Genomic DNA, 20,946 nt, shown 5'->3' with positions numbered 1-20,946 from the left:
TAGTTGGACTGAAGGGTCTGTTTCTGTGCTGTATGACTCTGTAAGTCTAATAGTATTTTGCATATTTATTTTCTGAAAGTGATAACGTGTCATTTGCACAAAAGCAAATATCTTATTTTTGGGTGCTGTTAGATTAATTAGTGTACAGTGGGCTCGTATGTACAGTCATAGATGTTCTGTAAGAAAGAATGAACTTGTAGCTCCTTTCAAAACTTCAGTAGCGGTACGGTGGCTCAGTGGTTAGCACTGCTGCCTCGCAGTGCCAGGGTCCTCAGTTCAATTCCAGCCTTGGGCGACTGTCTGTGTGGAGTTTGCACATTCTCCCCATGTCTGCATGGGTTTCCTCCCAGTACTCCGGATGTGCAGGTCAGGTGAATTGATTATGCTAAATTGTCCATAGTTATTAGGTGGGGGGGGTTGGGTGACTCTTTGGAGGGTCGGTTTGGAAATGTTGGCCTGAAAGGCCTGTTTCCACACTGTAGGGAATCTAATCTAAAAAGTATCAAGGAGCTTCATAACCAATGAGGTCCTTCTGATGCAATATCGCTGTTTTGTACAGGAAAGTCAGCAGCCAATTTGTACATAATCTTCCTCAAATTTGCATCATATAAATGACTAACCTGTGTTGGTGATTTTGGTTTTGATGTTGGTTAGCAAGCAAAATAGGTGTTACTGCTCTTCATTTAAAAAGCTCCAAGTGGTGTCTCATGAGAGGACAGACAAGATTTTATGTTTTTTCTGGAAGATAGCTCCTCAACAGTGTGGCTGCCCTTCTGTACTGCTCTGTGCGGCCAGCCTAGATGCTTTGCTCAGATCGCTTGATTAAAGCCACAGACTTCTGATTCACAATTACACTGGAAATATCTCCGGTTGTGAGATTTTCCAGCAGTTGTGACTGAAATGCATGTGACTCAGTATTTAAAGGAACAGGGCATTAGTTACCTTCGCAGTGGGGAAGTCCATAGGACAGAAGCTGAGAAGCGGCAATGGTCTTGTTGACACTCAATGCAGAAAAAGTAGTTAATTGTCTTGTAGCTTGGCTTGGAGCAGATTTGTACACTATAGTCACAGCTTTTGTGCTGAGCTTGATCCTACTCGTGCTGTGCAAAACCATGGATCATAAGCCTAAGATAGTCACAAATAAATCAAACAAGGAATTCATGACAGTGTGGACATTTCTACCACATGGAGTGCCTGAAGCAATTCACATAGACTCATTGAATGAAAATCCAGGGAGCAAGCAATTGAAGGATATGTTTCTCAATTGGAAAGAAGTAAGGTGGATGGTAGATACATTGAGTATAAACAATATAGGGGACCTGATGGGTCAAATGGCCTATTTCTATGCTGCAGAATTCAATGTGAAACCCTAGGTTGATTCAGTTTTGTGAAGATGTTCTTATTATCTGATAACTGCTGTGAATTGTCTGTTTGAAGGACTGCTACAAAATATTATCTGACAATCTGCAGAGATCCTAGTTTTCTGAATATGAATTTATCCTGTTCACAAATAGATTATCGTCTTATTTTCTCATGTGAAAGCTTTTCAAAAAGGAATTGCACCACTGAAGTGTCGAAAACTCTTGTTAGTGCAGCAGTCCTTTTGAATGCTGACTGTGGCTCAATACTTCTGTCACATAACACTGAATTTTCTGCAGCTATGTGTGATGAACTTTACAGAGCCTAGATTAGAAAAGAATTATTTTTTAAAGGAGAATGGTAACACTGAAAAAGTGAGAATAATAGTTTCCTCTGTGGTCACTGACCTTTAAATAAATTATCCATTGCGCTCTCCTAAGTATGAGATTGTATGTATGTTTAAATCAGGTGTTCTATTAACTGCAACAGAAGTTTTAATTGCATCAATACACTGATTTTTTTTTGTAATTAATTAATTCAGTCTTCTGTAATAGAACCCCTTAGATTTTCCAATATTTTACTCTGAATGTAGAGTAGGCAATGGGAACTTAATTCAGGACTGCATTAATTGTACTGACTTTGTTCTTATATATATATATTACATCCATTAAAAATAGTGTGATTGCAGTTAGAACTGTATCTGTCTATAACACTGTCAGTATAAAGTTATGATAACTCATGATACATAACGGTTCTACCATCTTCAACAGCATTCTATTCACATTCCATTTGAAAATTCAAAAGCTAAAATTAAACCCAGAATGAAGCCTGAAGAAACTAAGTAACATGTTTGTGACAAAAAAAAGGTAAAAACAGCAGATGAAGAGTACCCATCCAGAAGAAGCAAATAATCCGAGTAAAGCTACTTGCATTTCCATTTCAACCCCATACACTTACCACCTTCTCAATGTCTCCTGAGGCTACAGCTTCTCCTTAGAGAGTATCCTGGGCTTCTTTTACATAACAACCCCCCCAACCCTCCAAACTGTTTTTACTATCTGGAAACAATCTCGTCCCCATTTTTTAATGTCCGTTCTCTTCCTTTGATTTGCTGATGCAGAGCTCAAGTCCACCAACTTGATTTATCTAAATTTCCTTTCCTCAGTCTTCCCTTTGTCCTCCTCATCCTCCTTGCTTTATCATCCCATCCCCTCATCTTCTCCAGCTTTCTTCTCCTACAATCTCTTCACATCCTCCCTCAATACCCCCATTGTCCTCCTGTCCTGGGCCATGAATATATACACATTCTATAGTTTTCAAATGAATCACAGAAGTTATAGTTTATTTTTTCTTTCTGTGTTGACCTTTCCTTAGCAAATTGTGATGACATAAAAGCTACTCTAATAGTGTTTTTGGATGTAATTTCTGACTAATTATTTTATCAATTACTATTTAACAAAAATGCTCAGCGTGTTTATATATTAATTACATAGCCTTTTCCATTAGCACTAAATTAACAGGAGCTGCACAAATGCCCAAAAGATTTATACCCTGTTAAACAGCAATATGTTGTGCTAATGTAGTGATAATGCTGCTGGTCTAGTATTGCTGAGCCTGGTCCAATGTTCCAGAGATGTGAGTTCAAATGCCACCACAGCAACTGAGAGAATTTTATTCCATCTAATAATGAATCTGGCATAAAATACTAGTCTCATTAATAATGATCTAAGAACTAAGAGATTGAATCAGATGGGCTTGATGACACTAATGTTGGTCAGGAAAGGAAATCTGCTTTCCTTACCTGGTCTGACACACAAGTAACTTCAGAGCCACAATGTGGCAAACTATTAACCGGTAGAGATATGCAGGAATGTAGATTTGAGGTTAAAGTCAATCAGCCAAGATCTTCTTGAAGGGCTACTGGCCTATACCTGTTCCTTGTTTGTATGCTGGTACGGCCTCTGAAATGGCCTAACAAACCAATCAACTGTGTCAAACCATGACACAAAAGTAAGGAATAAAGTAGTTAGATCCATCCAAGATTGATATGAATATCAGAAATGAAATGACACACCATCTCCTTATGGATGTCAGAGTACATGTGCCAACATTGGGTGAACTTTGGGATGGCACAGTGGCTCAGTGGTAAGCACTGCTGCCTTACAGTACCAGAGACACAGGTTCAATTCCAGCCTCAGGCGACCATCTGTGTGGAGTTTCCACATTCTCCCTGGGTGTGCATCGGTTTCCTCATGCTGCTCCAGTTTCCTCCCGCTGTCCAAAGATGTGCACATTAGGGTGAATTGGACATGCTAAATTACCCATCATGTCCAGGGATGGCAAGCGAGATGGATTAGCCATGGAAAAGTGCAGGGTTACAGGGATCAGGTGGGGGGAGTAGGTTTGGGTGGGATGCTCTTTCAAGAGTCGCTGTGGACATGTTGGGCCGAATGGCCTGCTTCCACACTGTAGGGATTCTGTGATTCTCTGAACTGTCTCACAAACTAGTCAGGCAACAGTCTGACATACTCATATTCACCAAAACATACCCAACAGTTAATGTCACATACCACAATCACCCTTCTTGCTAGAGGTCAGAGCACCATGATCTATAGTCAGGAGGGAGTGGCCTTGGAATACTCAACACAGATTCCAGATCCTATGAAGTCTCATGTTATCAGATCAAACCTGTGCATGGACCATCACAACCATAATGATTGGGCAAACTGGATATAACTGCCAGACTGGGCCTGCAGCAGGTGGTGAAAGAATCAACAGAAGGGAGACATTTTGTCCTGTTGCAGATGTGTTTGCCAATGACCGTATTGGTGAGAGTGGCCACTTCAAAAGACCTGATGGAGATGAAGTCCCATCTTCACACTGGACACTCATTCCATTCTGTTGTGTCACATTCTGCTGACTAGGATAGATTCCAAATTACCTCGCAACTCAAAACTGTGCCATCAAAACTGATACAGCCTGGGCCGTCAGCAGGAGGATTGTATTCTGCCACAACCTGTAAACCCATGGCCAAACATATCCCTCACTGTACCATCAAGCAAGGAACCAACACTGGTTCAATGGCGAGTGTTGAAGGGCACGCCTAAAGCTGAGGTGCTAAACTGGTAAAGCTACAGTTCAATCTTCAGTACGGGCTAAACAGAGAAGCAGCTTGCAGTAGACAGGGCTACGTGAGCCCACAAATCAAAGCTCTGCAGTCCGACCACATCCAATTGTGAACCGTCTTGGATTATTAAATAACTAACTGGAAAATGAAGCTTGAAAAATAACACCAAACATCAGTGCAAAAGGCAACACAGAAACAATTTTGATCGGAAGTGTGAGTGGATAATCTGTCTAGCCTTCATCTCTGGCTTTCCATCACAGTAGATGTCAGTCTTCAGACAAATCAATCCATTTGATGTGGTATCAAGAAAGAAGGTACGGGATGCTGCAAAAGCCCTGAAACATCCCAACTGTGTAACCGAAGACTTACGCTTTAACCACAAGAAATATCCTTGGCAAAGTTATCCCAGCACAGCCACAAAATCAGCATTTACTGAATGATTTACATAATTTCCCATGGTGGCAGCACAGTGGCTCAGTGGTTAGTACTGCTGCCTCACAGTGCCAGGGGCTAGGGTTCAATTCCACCCTCGGGCAATTGTCTGTGTGGAGTTGGTAGCCTATGTCTGCATAGATTTCCTCTGAGTGCTGCGGTTCCCTCCCACAGTCCAAAGGTGTGCAGGTTAGGTGGATAGCCATGCTAAATTGCCCGAAGTGTCCAGGGATGTGTGGGTTAAGTGGGTTAGCCATGGGAAATAAAGGGCTACAGGGATGGGATGGGTCTGGGTGGGATTCTGTATGAAGGCTCTGTGCAGACTCAATGGGCTGAATGGCCTCTTCCTGCACTGTTGAGATTCTATGTGTGTCCTGTTCCCAAAATTCAATAAATCCAGTCTGGCCATCAGTCTACTTTCGATCATCAACGAAGCATTGGTAGTTGTCTTTGACAGTGTTATCAGTGCATTTACTCGTGAAAAACCAACTTGCCAATGCTCAGTTTGAATTCCAATGTGTCAGTTCGGCTCCAGGCCTGATTACTGACTTGATTCAAAATGGATCAACTAAACTTGCTTGGATGAACAATGCTCAAGAAGCTCAATCGATCCAAGACTCGAAACAAAGCCCCACTTGATCAACATCCCATCCAGTACCTTAAACATTCAATCTCTCCACCAGTGGCATCAGTCGATATCATCGACCAGACACGCTAACAACTTGCCAAAATTATTTTGCCAGCATCTTACAAACCCACAACCTCTACCACCCAGATGGCAGGAGATTAATGGGTCATCATTTCCTGTAGAGCCCCCTCCAAATCACACCACATCCCTGTTCCTTCAGTGTCCCTGGATCAAAATCCTGGATCTCCCTTCTTGCAAGGTCGGCAATGGTTCAAGACGGCAGTTCACCAGCACCTTCTCAAAGCTAATTAAGGATGGACATTGCTAGCAATGCTCACTTCCATACACAAAGGAAGCAAGTGACTAGAATTTTGTAATAGTGTAAACTTACAATACAGCTGTCATTCAGAAGATATTCAGATCTAAGGATTAAAGCGAAGCATTGTGTTGTAATTAACTTGCAACCAGAAATAGCATTTCTAGATTATGTTGCATTTGCATTGTTACTAAGTAACTCCTGATCCACATGTGGATTAACATGCCGCAACACAATTAAATAAAACAAATGTAAACTCGAATGGATCCAGAGCCTAAAGTTGCCAGAAATAAACTGTATTTTGATATCTTTATAACAACCCCTGACGTTTAGCCTAAGGCTGTACCTTCTTATGTAAATCTTTGGAGACACAGAGATATCCACAAAGCCAGGAACTCATCCTAATACACATGCTTAGCTGCTACAGGGACTGGATAGAGAATGACCTAATAGGTTTCTGATATTGTGTTAGTCTATTTCTCCTCCGAATTTGTTTTAATAAGCATCACCAATGTGAAACATACCAGGAATAAAACTAAATTAAGGAATTAGCATTTAATTCACAACACTAAGCTTTGCATTGCATTTATCAGTGTAGTTATAGATAGCAGTTTCCCATTATAAATTACAAAAAAAACAGTATTACAAATGAGTAAAGAAATCCCTTTAGGGAATTTATTTTATTGAAAAAGCATAGCAAGGTCAGTTAGGAATGAACTAATGAAAACTTTGAGATTAGGCACACCAGAACAATGTAATGATGCTTTATCATTGTATCATTATATTCCAATTTCAAAGAAAACAGAAGACAACTCCATTTTACAAAATTTAGAGAGACTTTTGGCTTGTTGATTTTTCACTCCTGGACAGGCAACAGCACGGCAGACAGGAGACCTAAAATTAGTTGGACTGAGAAGAATGTTTTTGGTATTCTAGGTTTCTCACATTCTGATTTCCAATGTTAACATTGAAAATGAAATCAGTTTTGTAGATACTCTGTGAAAGGAAAGAGGTGCTCAGTTTGAAAGCTGAAAAAAAGAAATTTCAGTACTTAAAAAAACAGTTAATGACCTTTCTTCTTAAAGGTATGAAACGGCCATTAAATCCTCCTCTACCTCCTGAAAGTGGAGACGCAGATCCTTCCTTGGTGAATGATGACGCCACAGAATTACAATCTGTAGTTACGGACAGCACGCAGAAGCGGGAAAAGAAACTCCAGACTTTCACTCTTTGTGGTGTGTGTAACATCCAACTCAACTCTGCTGCCCAGGCCCAGATCCACTACAATGGAAAATCCCACCAAAAACGGCTAAAAAAGCTCCAAAATGGAAAAATGCCCACCAGCCAAGGTAAGGTTGAGATAGAAGGACCTCCCATGAACTCAATGCTTTAATCAAAACCAGTTCCTATTGGGTTTCCTACTCACATAAGGGGAGACTTCAGAAAGACAAATGAGGTTTTCATCTCAGATTGTTAATTTCAAATTTCTTTCCAGAATGAAAAGCCAAGTGTGCCTGATTAAAAAAAAATTGCTGCAATGTGGTTCTGTGAAAAAAAGTGTTTTTTTTTGTATGCTAGCTATGAGTATGAGTATCAATAGACTGTCACCTGTATCCATTTCTGTTGTAGGTATTAGTCATTACCTTTCAACCTAAGCCCTTGAAGAATCCACTTATCTTGTGTTTCAGCCATTTTCTGCATCTCGTTTCAAGGGGTGGCCAGGAATTAATGTCGTCATTGGTTCTGGCCCATGACTCCAGTATCATAGTATGACCCAGAAATGTGCCCTCTCTCGGTTCTAAGAATTTCAACTCTGTCAATCTGTCACTGAAAGAGCCTGCAGGATTCAGGATCAACACCTGAATTATTCAACTTGGTGAAAGTGAGGACTGCGGATGCGGGAAAGTCAGAGTTGAAGAAGTGTGGAGCTGGGAAAAGCACAGCAGGTCAAGCAGCATAGGAGGAGCAGGGGAGTCGACCAAGGTTCCAACCTGAAACATCGATACCCCTACTCCTCTGATGCTGCTTGACTTATTGTGCTTTTTTCCAGCTCCACTCTTTATTGACATGAATTATTCAGAAAAAAGGTGAAGGGAAGTGGACGATGTGCCCACAAATTGGGGTCTGACAACTGTGGCCAATAACTGAAGGAGGGAAGGATGGGGAGATGACCAACTGAAAGGGCAATTATGGGAGAACTAACCCATTCAGTGTGGGAGGATGTGATATACATCAATCTATGATGTGTCCTGGTATGAAAAATGATTCATTGTGAGAGTCAGAGATTTCAGGCAGTAAGCCTCACCTGTTTGAAATTAGGATTCTATAGTCGGGTGTGAGAATGGTTGAACTGAATTGAGTTTGAATTGCTTTTCTTCATAATTTTTACAAGTTGCTGCAAATGGATAATGTCATAAAGCTGCACAAAAAAATAGATGAAGTTATTTATTTTATAGAATTAATGAAATTTATTTGTGGCCAATAGTGTAGACACAAAGCAATAGTTTTAAATTAAACTTTAATTGTCTCAAATATATACAGTGCTCTTCTATCCCACCACAGCACCATTGTTGATATTCAAATGTATTCTACATGAGCAAAGACTTTTTTATAAGTTTTAGGAAGAAAGAATCCATTGTTTTTGGGTCCCCACTTCAAACTCTGTTCCCTGTAGCTACCAACTCCAGCCAGCTGCTCAGCAACGATCTGAGAGCAACCCATAAGTTTGCAACCTTGATAGTATATTTGGACCCGTTTCAGTTCACCCGCTGCTGAACCCAGCCCTCATGGCTTTTGTATCTCTAGACTCGACCTCTACAACATACTCCTGGCTTATTTCCTACATTCTACCTCCCTTTATTTAATCAAAACCAATTCCTGTTGGGTTTCCTACTCACATAGGGGGAAACTTCAGGAAGACAAATAAGGTTTTCATCTCAAACTGTTAGTCTCAAATTTGTTTCCAGAAATAAAAGCCAGGTGTGCCTGAAACTCGGCTGCTCCAGCCTTAATTTGCAGCAGGTCTGTGAATCCCTAGCACCTCAGTGACCTGCATTACCTCAGCGACCTGCATTACCTCCCAGTCAAGCTTCATTTTATAATTCTTATCCTCATTTTCAAATTCCTCCAAGATTCCATCTCTCCCTATCTCTCCAAATCCACAAATCTCCAATATCTGTGCTCTAATTCTGGCATCTTGAACATTCTCAATTTTAATTGCTCCAAAAACGGAAGCTATGTCCTTTGTTGCATAGACCCCCAAACTCGAGAATGCTGTCCTTAAACTTCTTCACCTGATGCCTCCATTTCTTCTTTACCTCTTCAACCAAGCATTTGATCATCTCTGTTAATATCTCCTTCGTGGCTCCAGTGAAGTGTCTGGAACATTTAATTACATTAAAGAAGCTATGTGATATGAAGTGTTGTTGTTCCTTTGTGTCTTTGTTTTGATTTATGAATGTGTTGTAATTCATCTCGCTAAAATTTTTATGCTCTACATTCCAAGAAGAATTCAATACTTAAAGCACCATTTGATGGAAATGAGGCATTTAAATAAAGGGAAGTACAATAACAGTTTCAAACAGTGCAAATATCACGTACTCAAATAACACATGATTATCACATTAACAAATGTCCATCGTTACAGCAAATCAGAATTGGCACTCAGAACATGGCACGCAACTGATTTTATTTTCTCTCTTCTTTCACATCTCTTATTTAAACCCAGCAAGCATAAACATGCTAAATTGACATTGCATATGTTATCTTTTGTCTCCTGTGTCATAGACTCAGTGCAGTGAGAATCTCGACTCTCAAGAACATGGTCTGTGTCGAAAGTATCTGAAAAAGTGCTGCTATTTCAACAAAAAATAATCGCAAATTGTACTAGAAACCATTTTGTATGATTCATTACTTCTTGGACTTGCTCTGAGTTTGAAGAATTTTTTTTCGATTATGTAATAACATCCACTCCCTCATACATGCCTTCCCCCATTCCCCTTCTGAACTCCACATCCAGAACCAGTTTGTGTCAAAATAACAAATAATTTGGTAACCTTCCCTGCTCCTGTAGTCTGTAGAAATGCCAACTCACATGATTTGGGCCAGTGTTTGGCTGACTTGCACTGTTTGTAAAGGTTCAATTACGTTTGCTCTGGAGACATTGACTATTTAATAGGAGCGATTACCAGCCTACTAATCAGTATATCATTGAAAATGTTTTAAACCTGATAATATACAACAACAAAAAAACAATACAAAAAGGTCAGTTTAAATTGCTTGTCAATCAGTGTGAGCAAGGATGAATTTTCATAGGTTTGTAAAAATTTGTTTGCCCATTCCCACATTAAGTGGTGATCACAAGGGGTGTCAGTCATGGGGTCCATGCCTGTGCTGTCCAGGGTCTGGGTACAGAGACTCCTGTGGTTTAAATGTCTATGATGCAAAGTTAGGTAAGAAATTAAATTGTGAATTGGACATGAGGTAGGTACAGAGGGCTATGGATAAGTTAAGTGAATGGGTGAACAAATAGCAAACAAAGCATAATGTGGGAGAATGTGAAACTGTCCATTTTGACAGGTCGAAGAAAACAAGGAGCATATTATCTACATTCCAAGCTTTGAGATACAGATAACTCTGGGTGTGATAGTGTATGATCATAAAGGTTAGAATGCACATAATTAGGAAAGCTAAATAAATGTTATCCTTTACTGCAAGGGGGAATTGACTGCAAAAGTAGGCAGGATATGCTTCAATTATACAAGGCATTGGTGAGAGCTCATATGGAGTACGATATACAATATTGGTCTTCATATTTAAGAATGTAAGTGCATTGGAGGCAGTTCAGGGAAGGTTTTCAAGACTAATGTCAGGAATGGGTACTATGAGGCTAGGCTTGTATCCACTGGAGCTTAGCAAAATAAGAGGTGACTTAATTGAACTTTTTAAGATCCATAGAATCTATATAGTATAGAAGCAGGCCATTTAGCCCATCAAGAACAAACCAATCCTCTGAACAGCATCCCACCAAGCTCCCCTCCCCTATCCCTGCATTTCCCATGACCAACACACCTAGCTTGCACACTATGGGAAATTTAGCATGGCCAATTCAGTTGACCAGCACATCTTTGGACTGTAGGAGGAAACTGGAGCACCCGGAGGAAACCCACGTAGACACTGGGAGAATGTGCAAACTGATGCTGGAATTGAACCCAGGTCCCTGGCGCTCTGAGGCAACAGTGCTAACTGCTGAGGCACCGCACCAACCATCCTGTGGAGCCTTGACAGGCTAGATGTGCATCTTATGAAAGAATCTGGAATTAGGGATCACTGTTTTAAAAGAAGGGTGTTGCCTATTTAAGACGTTACAATGATAATTTGTTTCACATGGAGGTTTGTGAATCTTTGGAACTTATCAAAATTGTTGGAAGAAATGGCCTTGAATGTTTTTAAAGCAGAGGTTGATCAATTCTTGATAAGCAAGGGGGAGTAAAAGGTTATTGTGGGTAAGTGGGAATGTAAACTCATTGAGCACGTGGAGGGCCCGAGCAGTCTACATCTGCTCCTCATTTGTATTTTACAGCCCATTCAGTGCTCCTCACTTCCTTAAATGCTCCATTTCTTCTAATTTATTCAACTCTTTATCTACTGTTTCATCGTCCTATATCCCAGTCTCATGTTGTATCAGCTGTATGTTGTCTTTTGGTTGATTTGGGTGTTGAGGTGCCTAATTTTTCCATTTGGTCCTCATTGTTCGAAAATCACTTTGTGCTGGCTTAGCACTTTCCCATCAAATTCTACCCTGACACTGACTTTACCTCATATTGGAATACTGTTGTTGGAATAACTGGTCAGTTTCACACCAGTTTTCAGTAAGAGACTGTGACCTAGGGAGTTTTTGTGCTCTTCCCTAACGGTAACGAACACAGTTACATTGATGTCAAACTAATTTGTGAAGTCCCAGATTATTTTTACTGGGAGCACTTTTATTTACAACTCCAGTTCTCTCATTTACCACGTGCTGTTATTCTTGCTGCCTGATTGAGTTCAACTTTTGATCTTCCTGCTTGATAACAGCGACATCTGTTTCCATATCAATCATAGGCACATTCAAGGACTGCCAAACTCTGCATCTAGTTTTAGATCTGCCATGACCTCAAATTGGTGCATGTGGATTTTCAGCAGTTTGCTTTCCTCTTTTCCCACATGCCTCTGGATGGCAGAATTCCACACTGAGATGGGAAGTGGGGCAGTTAATTGATTGGTGACTAGCATGGCAATAGTAGCGTTCAACTTTTTGAATCTGAGGCTGTTAACTGAGCTGTCATGGCCCTGATCTTACTGGGTGTCCCATGCCAGCTCATGATAAGGACTTCCTTGCACTTTGCAACTATCTCTTGGCATTAACAGGAACATGGCCTCATCACAGCATTCTTTCCAGATCTGCTTGTTACCTTTGCTTCATAGCTTGGCCTGGATTTTATTGGTCTTGAGACCTGCTTCAAATATATCTGTCTCTAGATCAACTTGTACAATACTCAGAGTGACAAAAGATATCCTTTAATTCAACAATGTAATTTACAACAGACTCAATTGACAAGTGCTTTGTTTTATGGAATGCAACTCTCAGTATCATAATATGCACACAAAATAATCCATAACATTGTGGGCTTATAGATAACTTTGGTTAGAAATCACCTCAAAAGCATGAGGTCCTTTCAGAGTGAGGATAACAGTTACTTTATCCTCCTTTCCTATTTAATTTGTTTTCAACCAAATGTGAGACCTTGTAATTACCTTTTTGGTTCAGGTGAAATCTCTCCCATTGTTCTAAAACATGCCCTCAGTAACATTTATTCAGTGACATACATACCAATGCACTGGGTTCCTGAACAGCTGTACATGGAGTGGTAATATCACTGGACTAGTATTCCAGAGAGCCAGACTGATTCCACCAAAGGCAGCTGATGGAATTTAAATTCAATGAATAAAATCTGGAATCAAAAGCTAGTCCAAATAATAGTGACCATAATGCTGTAATGAATTGCTGTAACAACACTTTTTGTTTACTTAATGTCCACACTACATGCAATTCCAGATCCATCCTAAATATTACTCTTTAACATTCCATTCAATTCAAGGGCAATAAATATTGTCCTTGCCCATTTTTAAGTCTTGAGCATACATGGAGCAATGCTTCCTCAAAATCAACTTTAGAACTTCCAAAAAGTCTCAGTGTTCTTCAGTGCTGGATTTCCCAAATGAAGTATAAGAAGGACTTCCATTCCAGCCTCATCTTCGTCTTTCTGTTATGTATTGTATGCAGTTCACCTATAAATTTATTTACACCTCTGCATCAGATCAGTGAGAGCAATAGGGAGCGCACCTGCACAGGCATCTGTATAGCTGTATTCAGTGATATCAATGAAGAAAATCATTGTGATCATATTGGTAATGGCCATTACCTGCCACCCAGAATTGAAGTAAATTTTGTAGCTAGAAGCGAAACTTCGCAAGTGAATTTCTCATCCTGAGAAATTAAACTTAGAAAATACCTTTGCAATGTTGTTGTATTATGGCATTGATTCCACACACACACAGGCCTGTACCTCTTAAGACAGTTACAGGACATCACGATATGACATTTTGGTATAAAGGTCACCACCTCTCCATTAGTCACTGTCTGTGTGTGTAGTGGAGTCAGTGGAGTCAAAGTCAGCCATACATGTATGTTTGCAATTTTTGGGAAGATTTGAAGCTTAGCTTGAGATTCTGGATGTAGGTTTGCTCACTGAGCTGGAAGGTTTGTTTTCAGACGTTTTGTCACCCTACTAGGTAACATCAGCAGTGAGCCTCCAGTGAAGCACTAGTGTTATGTCCCACTTTCTATTTATGTATCTTGGTCTCTTAAGATGGGTAATATTATTTCCAGTTCTTTTTCTCAGAGGTTGGTAAATGGAGGCTCACTGATGATGAGGTTCACTGATAATGTTACCTACTATGGTGATGAAATATCTGAGAACAAACCTTCCAGCTCAGCGAACAAACTTACAACCTGATACATATATGGAATGTACAATTAACGTTTGTAAGCACAGAACCCAGACTGTGTACACATCTGTGACATTGTGACTAAGTGAGTAGTGTTATAAGTAAACTTCAAAGCATCTGATGCAACAAGGCCCCAGACATTGCAATATATGTTACACAGACTGACATAGAAAATGGCAAAGTATATCAAATATTAGGTAATTCATTTTTCTATCTGATTCTTTAATGGAGGCATTCACCTACTGAAAATTAATTGATTACTCCATTGTCAAAATGCAAGGCAAAATAATAAGAGCAATATTATTATGTTATTATGATACAATATCTAATATTGCTCTTTAAGTTAGAAAGGGACTTCAAGAAGCTTTATGGATTTGTCTCTTAGGCTGGTTTTAAGTTATGAATTGGGCATGCAAGTCTGAGAGATATGTCGTTCTATGCACTTTGTAATTTACAGTAATGGAGTTTGAAAGTGCAGTGATTGGATTCAACTGGACCTCATTGACTGTGAGATCTATGATTTGGATGGTTAACAGGGGCCAATCGGGAAAGCCCTGACTGACCAAAGATGTGTGGGTCAGGTGAATTGGCCATACTAAATTGCCCATAGCATTCGATGCATTAGTCAGGGATAGATATGGGGTAGGGCAATGGGTCTGGGTGGGTTACATTTTGGAGGGTCAGTGTGGGCTTGTTGGGCTGAAGGGCATGTTTCCATACTGAAGGGAATCTAATTGAAAAACCATAAACAGAGGATTTAGAATCTCCTCAGTTCAGGTGACTGACTCCAAGCTAGCTGGTCCAGCCAATGCACTGTGCACAAGTAAATAGAAGGTGACTTTGTGATGAGACACTGGCCTCTGTGCAGTTATTCAAAATGGTGGCAGAGGAAGGAGCTCCTCTGCTCCACCCCTTTTTCTTTTTTCCAAAATTTAACTTTAACTTACCGGAGATGTAGGGAGGAGACCAGCGGTAGAGGTAAGTCCCAGAGACGATCCCAGGTCAACATGGAGGGAGGGGGAAGTGGTGAGTCCAGCCGAGTACTTGAGTTGAGTCCAAGGCCAGGCCTGTGTGGGAAATGGAAGCGAGGCCTTGAGGTGTGAAGACCAGTGTGTTCTAGAGACTTAGCCTGGGCTGTCTGATGGTCAGCATGGATTTGGTGAAAAGACTAAACTTCTTGTGCTCTTTAAGAAGGAAACATCTCTATTCTTTATTCTTATGCTGAACTTTTCTTCATGATTCTCTTGCTTGATTGAATTGTTTGAAGAAGTAGCGAAGAAGATTGAGGGAAGAGTGATGAATGTGATCTATATGGACTTCTGTAAGGCACTCAATAAGGTTCCTCATGTTAGATCTCTTGGAATATAGGGAGAGTTCGCCATTTGGATACAGCACTGGCTTGAAGGTAGAAAACAGAAGGTGGTGGTGGAGGATTGCTTTTCAGACTCCATGCCTGTGACCAGTGGTGTACCACAAGGATTGGTGCTGGGCCCACTACTTTTCGTCATTTATATCAATGATTTGGATGTGAACATAAGTATGGTTAGTAAGTTTGCAGATGACACCTAAATTGGAGGTATAGTGGAAAGTGAAGAAGTTTACCTCAGAGTACAATGGGATCTTGATCAAATGGGCCAATAGGCTGAATAGTGGCAGATGGAGTTTAATTTAGATAAATGCGAGGTGCTGCATTTTGGAAAGGCAAATCAGAGCAGGACTTATACACTTAATGGTAAGGTCCTGGGGAGTGTTGCTGAACAAAGAAACCTTGGAGTGCAGGTTCATAGCTCCTTGAAAGTGGAGTCACAGGTAGACAGGATAGTGAAGAAGGGCATTTGGTATGCTTTCCTTTATTGGTCAGAGTATTGAGTATGGGAGTTGGGAGGTCATGTTGCAGCTGTACAGGACATTTTTGAGAGTGTGTTGCTGGAAAAGCACAGCAGGTCAGGCAGCATCTGAGGAGCAGGAAAATCGATGTTTCAGGCCAGAGCCCTGCATCAGGAGTGATGAAGGCCTGAAACATTGACTTTCCTGCTCCTCGGATGCTGCCTGACACGCTGCGCTTTTCCAGCAACACACTCTCAACTCTGATCTCCAGCATATGGAGACCTCACTGTCTCCCTGTACAGGACATTGGTTCGGCCAGTTTTGGAATTTTGTGTGCAATTCTAGTCACCCTTCTAGAGGAAGGCTGTTGTGAAACTTGAAATTGTTCCAAAAAGAGTTACAAGGATGTTGCCAGGATTGAGAGGTTTGAGCTATAGGAGGAGGTTGAACAGGCTGGGGCTGTTTCCCTTGGAGAGGCAGAGGTTGAGGGTGACCTTATAAAAGTTTATAAAATCATGAGGGGCTTGGATAGGGTAAATAAGCAAGGTCTTTTCCTGGGGTCAGGGAGTCCAGAACTAGATGGCATTGGTTTAGGGCGAGAGTGGAAAGATTTAAAAGCGACCTAAGGGCAAACATTTTCATGCAGAGGGTGCTGTGTGTATTGAATGAGCTGTCAGAAGAAGTGATGGAGGCTGGTACAATCACAATATTTAAAAGACATTTGGGTGGGTACATGAATGGGAAGGATTTGGAGGGATATGGGCCAAGTGCTGGCAAATGGGACTAGATTTATTTAGGATAAATGGTTGGCATGGATGAGTTGGACTGAAGGGTCTGTTTCCGTGATGTATATCTTTATGATGCTAAGCCTGTAACATGCCCTGTACCTAAGATGATGCCAAACAGCAACATTACAACATTACTCATTCAAGTGCACGTGACAATAAAGGCTAGTTTCAGAAAGGGAAGTACAAATCTTGCACATTCATGTATTGACCATTTCAGGATCAACTCTTTCTTGTCCAACTCATACTTCAGATCATAAAACTGTCTTAAATGTTACAGCCTGGTTTTCACTCTGTGTTATGACCACTTTATCATCTGCTCGAGAGGTTATAATTTTGCTTTGAATTCTCTTCATTAGCAATCACACTGAGGCAGCATGAGATTTTACATAACTGAAGTTGCATGGTGCAATAAATGTTTCATAAATCATGTGCGTTTGAGTTTGTGTCTTCATTTATTCACTGTGATGATTGTAATGAGCTACAGCAATTGATTTTTCTTCCTCCCACAAAATGATTGCTTTAATTAGAATTATCAAGCAAGCACGTGGACTAGATTTCGTTGTACGTGTTTCTATTCAGTGTTAAGATACTGTCTACAAAATGCACACACAGCTATGTATTATATACATTTATGCATATTCAGAAAGATTCAGTTTTTAAGTGGCAGAATTCATACATTCTTCATAGATTCATGTAATTGCATGAACTGGACAATGGAATAAACTGTTGTGTCCCCAAGTAGACAGTGCTGCTGAGTATAGATTGATATTCTGTTGTAATGTGAGCTTAACGGGTCAATTGCAAAACATTACATCTAGCATTGCTAATCCACAAAATCAATTAATATTCACATACAAATAATTTCACCTTGCGACTTTGAGAGTCCTGAACTAGTTTCAGGATTAGGCAACATTATACAATCACAGAAATGTGAAGACAAAGGAGGAGACCATTGGGCCCATCATGTCTGTACTGGGTCTTGGAACAAGCATCATTGCCTTGTGCCAATCTCATGTCTTTCTCCCATACCTTTGCATTTCTATTTCTATCCAACATTGCTCTCATGATGGCAGCAAAGTAAGATGCTCCAGCTGGAGCTCCTCTGCTCGCCAGTTCCTTTTCTTTTTATTTTTTTCCCTCTTTTCTGCAGTTTTTCTTCTCCCGCCCAACCCACCTCTTTATCTTTGTAAACTACCCAACCTAGAGGAATGGAGAATAGACCCAGGTCAGAGTCCACGAGACCGAGACCATGCCAGCACAGGAGATGTGTCCCGGGAGACAAGTTGCGGGCCAGAGCCTGGAGCAGGAGGCAGTCTGAACCCTGGCAGGGTGGGAAAGAAGTTCCAGAGGCAAGTCCTGGACAGAAGCCTGCACATGGATGCAACGAGGCCTTGTGTTCTGAAGCCTGGCGGGACTCAGTGAAAAGGACTATAATTTGAATAATTTTAAAGATACTTGTCATTCTTATTATGGACTTTGAGTAAGTTGAGTACTTTTTAAAACTTTGTATTCCTATGCTAGATGTTTTTTTAACTCTTCCAATGCTGTAAGCAAACACTGAAAGTATCCGTACCTAGGGGTACCCTGTACCTAAGATGGCACCAAAGAGGCAACATTGCAAACTTTTCACTGCACTCATTCAAGTGACAATAAAGGCTATTATATTCTAAAGTACTCATCCAATGCCCTCCTGAATACCTCAGTTAAACCAACTTCCGTCACATTTCCAGACAGTGAATTCCACACCCTAACTACATGCTGTGTCAAAAAGGTTTTTTCGACCCTTGAGCTTAGTTAATCATTAGGAAATTCAGTTGATACTCAGTAGACTTTAGTCAGAAATAGGGCCTGAATAGCAAGGAAGTGAAAAGGCAGAATGGAATGCTTATTTTGAGGCCAGAAGTGGTTTTTTGAGGACATCTACTATACCATTCAATGCTACTGGCCAAAGCGCAAGCTCCTCCCAGAGGAAATTGCCACTTTGCACAAAGAAGTTGGCTCCCACTCACTTTGGGTACGTAATTTGTCTGACCGTTTCCCAGGACTCTCCAAAATTGTAGCACCCGGAAAGTCACTGGACAACAATGTTCCGCGAAGCTTGATGTTTCAAAACAGTCTAATTTTCCTTTCCGTTGTTTATCTACATTTGTTGTTGTGCACTAGTTGCAGATATCAGCTGCGACTCAGTTGGTAACAGGCATACCTCTGATTCAAAAGATTGTGGTAAAGTTTCACCCTCGGGTCTGAGACAAACATCGAGATGACCCTCCAATGCGAGGGAATGCTGCAGGGTTGGTGGTGCCACCTTTTCAGGTGAGACAAATCATGCCCCAATTTGACCTTCAACTGGAGGGTTGCGATGCCATGGCATGATGTCAGAGAAGAGCGGAGAAGGTATTCCCTGGTATCCTGGCTTGTATTTATCCCTAAAAACAGAAGCTTGCTGCAACATTTCCTACATTAGAACCGTGACCAGACTTCACATGTGAAGGTGCTTTGGGATTTCCTGAGGTCTTGAATCATACTGTATAATTCTTCAATTGTAGTTCTGTAAAGCAAAGCCTTTGAAGTGTAAAATTCTCAGTGATGTTGACATAGCCCATTTACATAGAATTCAGCCATTTTCATTAACTAAATAGAGTGTCTTCTCATAGTGCCTTCAAGATGTCACTTAGAACCATCTGTGCATGTCCAAGCCACGTCCATAATGTTGTGCTTGCCTCAAACTGGATGCTAATGCAAATCTGTGGTGAAGTTCTGTGCTTTGAGTCAAAACTGTTTGCTGTTGGTTCAGACTAGTTCAGATGCAATGCTTCAGAGGTTATTTGTCATGACTGCTACCCCATTCCAATCAAATGTACATCTGCCTCAGGTACCCTCCTGCTTGATTGCTTGTGCCACTTGAGATGGAAGTATTGGTTGTAGATTTGTGTTTGCCTTCTTCCATTGAATGACAAAACCTTTCAGCTGCATAATGTCTCTAGGTAGAAAATAGTCAACAGTCAATGTGATCAATACCTGGATTGACCGAGTCAGAGGATTCCATTCAGTTGTCACCTGTCAATTTTTGTACATGGTCGTGTGATGCCCCACCTGGTGGTGGATTAGCCACACACACATAGCCTTCACTAAAACTAGAAACAGTCGTAGAATTTATTCAGTGGTCAAAATGAATCAGCTCATTGAGTAACATAGAGTCATTTACTGCACAGTTTACTTGTTAAGGTGTCGTGCCAGAAAGTTTTGCATGGAATGTAATTTAACTGAATCTAGCTCAACTTTGTTTGCTGTTGCTGAGTTTAAGTGATGTGCAATGTATTGACAAATTAAGGAGCTATCTGCCACTTCAATTCCTTAGAACATGTGTCACAGATTTCTTAGACAAAAGCCTTGAACTGGTTTCTCCAATGTCTGGGGTGGCATGTAAACCACTGATTGACGGCAGAATGTCATTTATAAAGCTGAACAATTTCCTACAAGTTGGCACCTGTTCAATTTATTTTGATGTAAATCGGGAGCATATTATAAGCAACCACCAGATCTTGCTAACAAAAGAATAGCATTGTGATATATTGTATTTGGTGAATGGTCAGTTAAAGGTATTGTCATATTTCAGTGTAAAAATGCTCTTGAAGACCCTATAGGGTTATGATTGGAGCTGAGGTATCAAATTGACTCCATCCTTTCATGTGGCCATTGCTGAGTACACTGTTTGTTCAGGATTAAAGCTATCTGAAGTCATTTGTACAGAGACTTTAGTTTTAATAATAGGAAAACCAAAGATCTTCAGATGTTAGATATGATTTAAACAACTTAAGAGGCTTAACCAAAAACAGAAACTGCTGGAGAAACTCAGCAGGTTTGGCAGCATCTGTGGAGAGAAAGCAGAGTTAACATTTTGGGTCCAATAACACTTCTTCAGAATTGGACCCGAAACATTAATTCTGCTATTTCTCCACAGCTGCTGCAGACCTGCTGAGTTTTACAAGAAATTTCTGTTTTTGTGTCTGATTTCCAGCACCCACAGTTCTTTGTATCTAAGGCGGTGCTGTAAGTGGCGATTTGTAAACTTTTCACTGTTGTCATGTGACATTAAAGCAAATTCAATTCAATTCTTTGTTTTCATTGATAAGAGGATTAAATATTGGCCATATCTCCAGATATTGGTTTCAGTCAACTGCCAACAGAAAAATTACGGAATGGCTACTAGAATGGAATAAGGCCTATTGTAAACTACTTAGCAATGAGGTGTATTAGTTTGAAGACATCTGGAACAGGTTTTCACTTTGGTCTTGTTTCCAAGATTCCATTGTTATGAAGATGTGGGTGTACTGTAACTTTAAGAAAGTTAAAAGTTAACTACTTGATAGCACCAAGTGTTCTCAACAAGATACAATGCAGCATGTGGTCCAGCAGTTAG

General features: G+C 40.5%; 1 protein-coding gene across 4 annotated transcripts in view; it reads left to right on the top strand.

Annotated features, from left to right (window-relative positions):
* The window catches only part of znf385c (zinc finger protein 385C), a 414,328-nt gene that overhangs the window by 133,899 nt on the left and 259,483 nt on the right, over positions 1-20,946 (top strand). For 3 of the 4 annotated variants that reach the window (XM_043674952.1, XM_043674954.1, XM_043674953.1), the window contains one exon: positions 6,948-7,211. The exons of the other annotated variant lie outside the window; for it this stretch is intronic. In XM_043674952.1, the coding sequence (XP_043530887.1) occupies positions 6,948-7,211 (264 nt within the window). The remainder of the gene's footprint in view (positions 1-6,947; positions 7,212-20,946) is intronic. 4 annotated transcript variants of the gene reach the window in all.

The sequence above is a fragment of the Chiloscyllium plagiosum genome, chromosome 33 (genome assembly GCF_004010195.1).
Source record: "Chiloscyllium plagiosum isolate BGI_BamShark_2017 chromosome 33, ASM401019v2, whole genome shotgun sequence".
NCBI lineage: Eukaryota > Metazoa > Chordata > Chondrichthyes > Orectolobiformes > Hemiscylliidae > Chiloscyllium > Chiloscyllium plagiosum.
The sequence above is the reverse complement of the archived record's forward strand: the minus strand, read 5'-3'. Positions and strand labels throughout refer to the sequence as shown.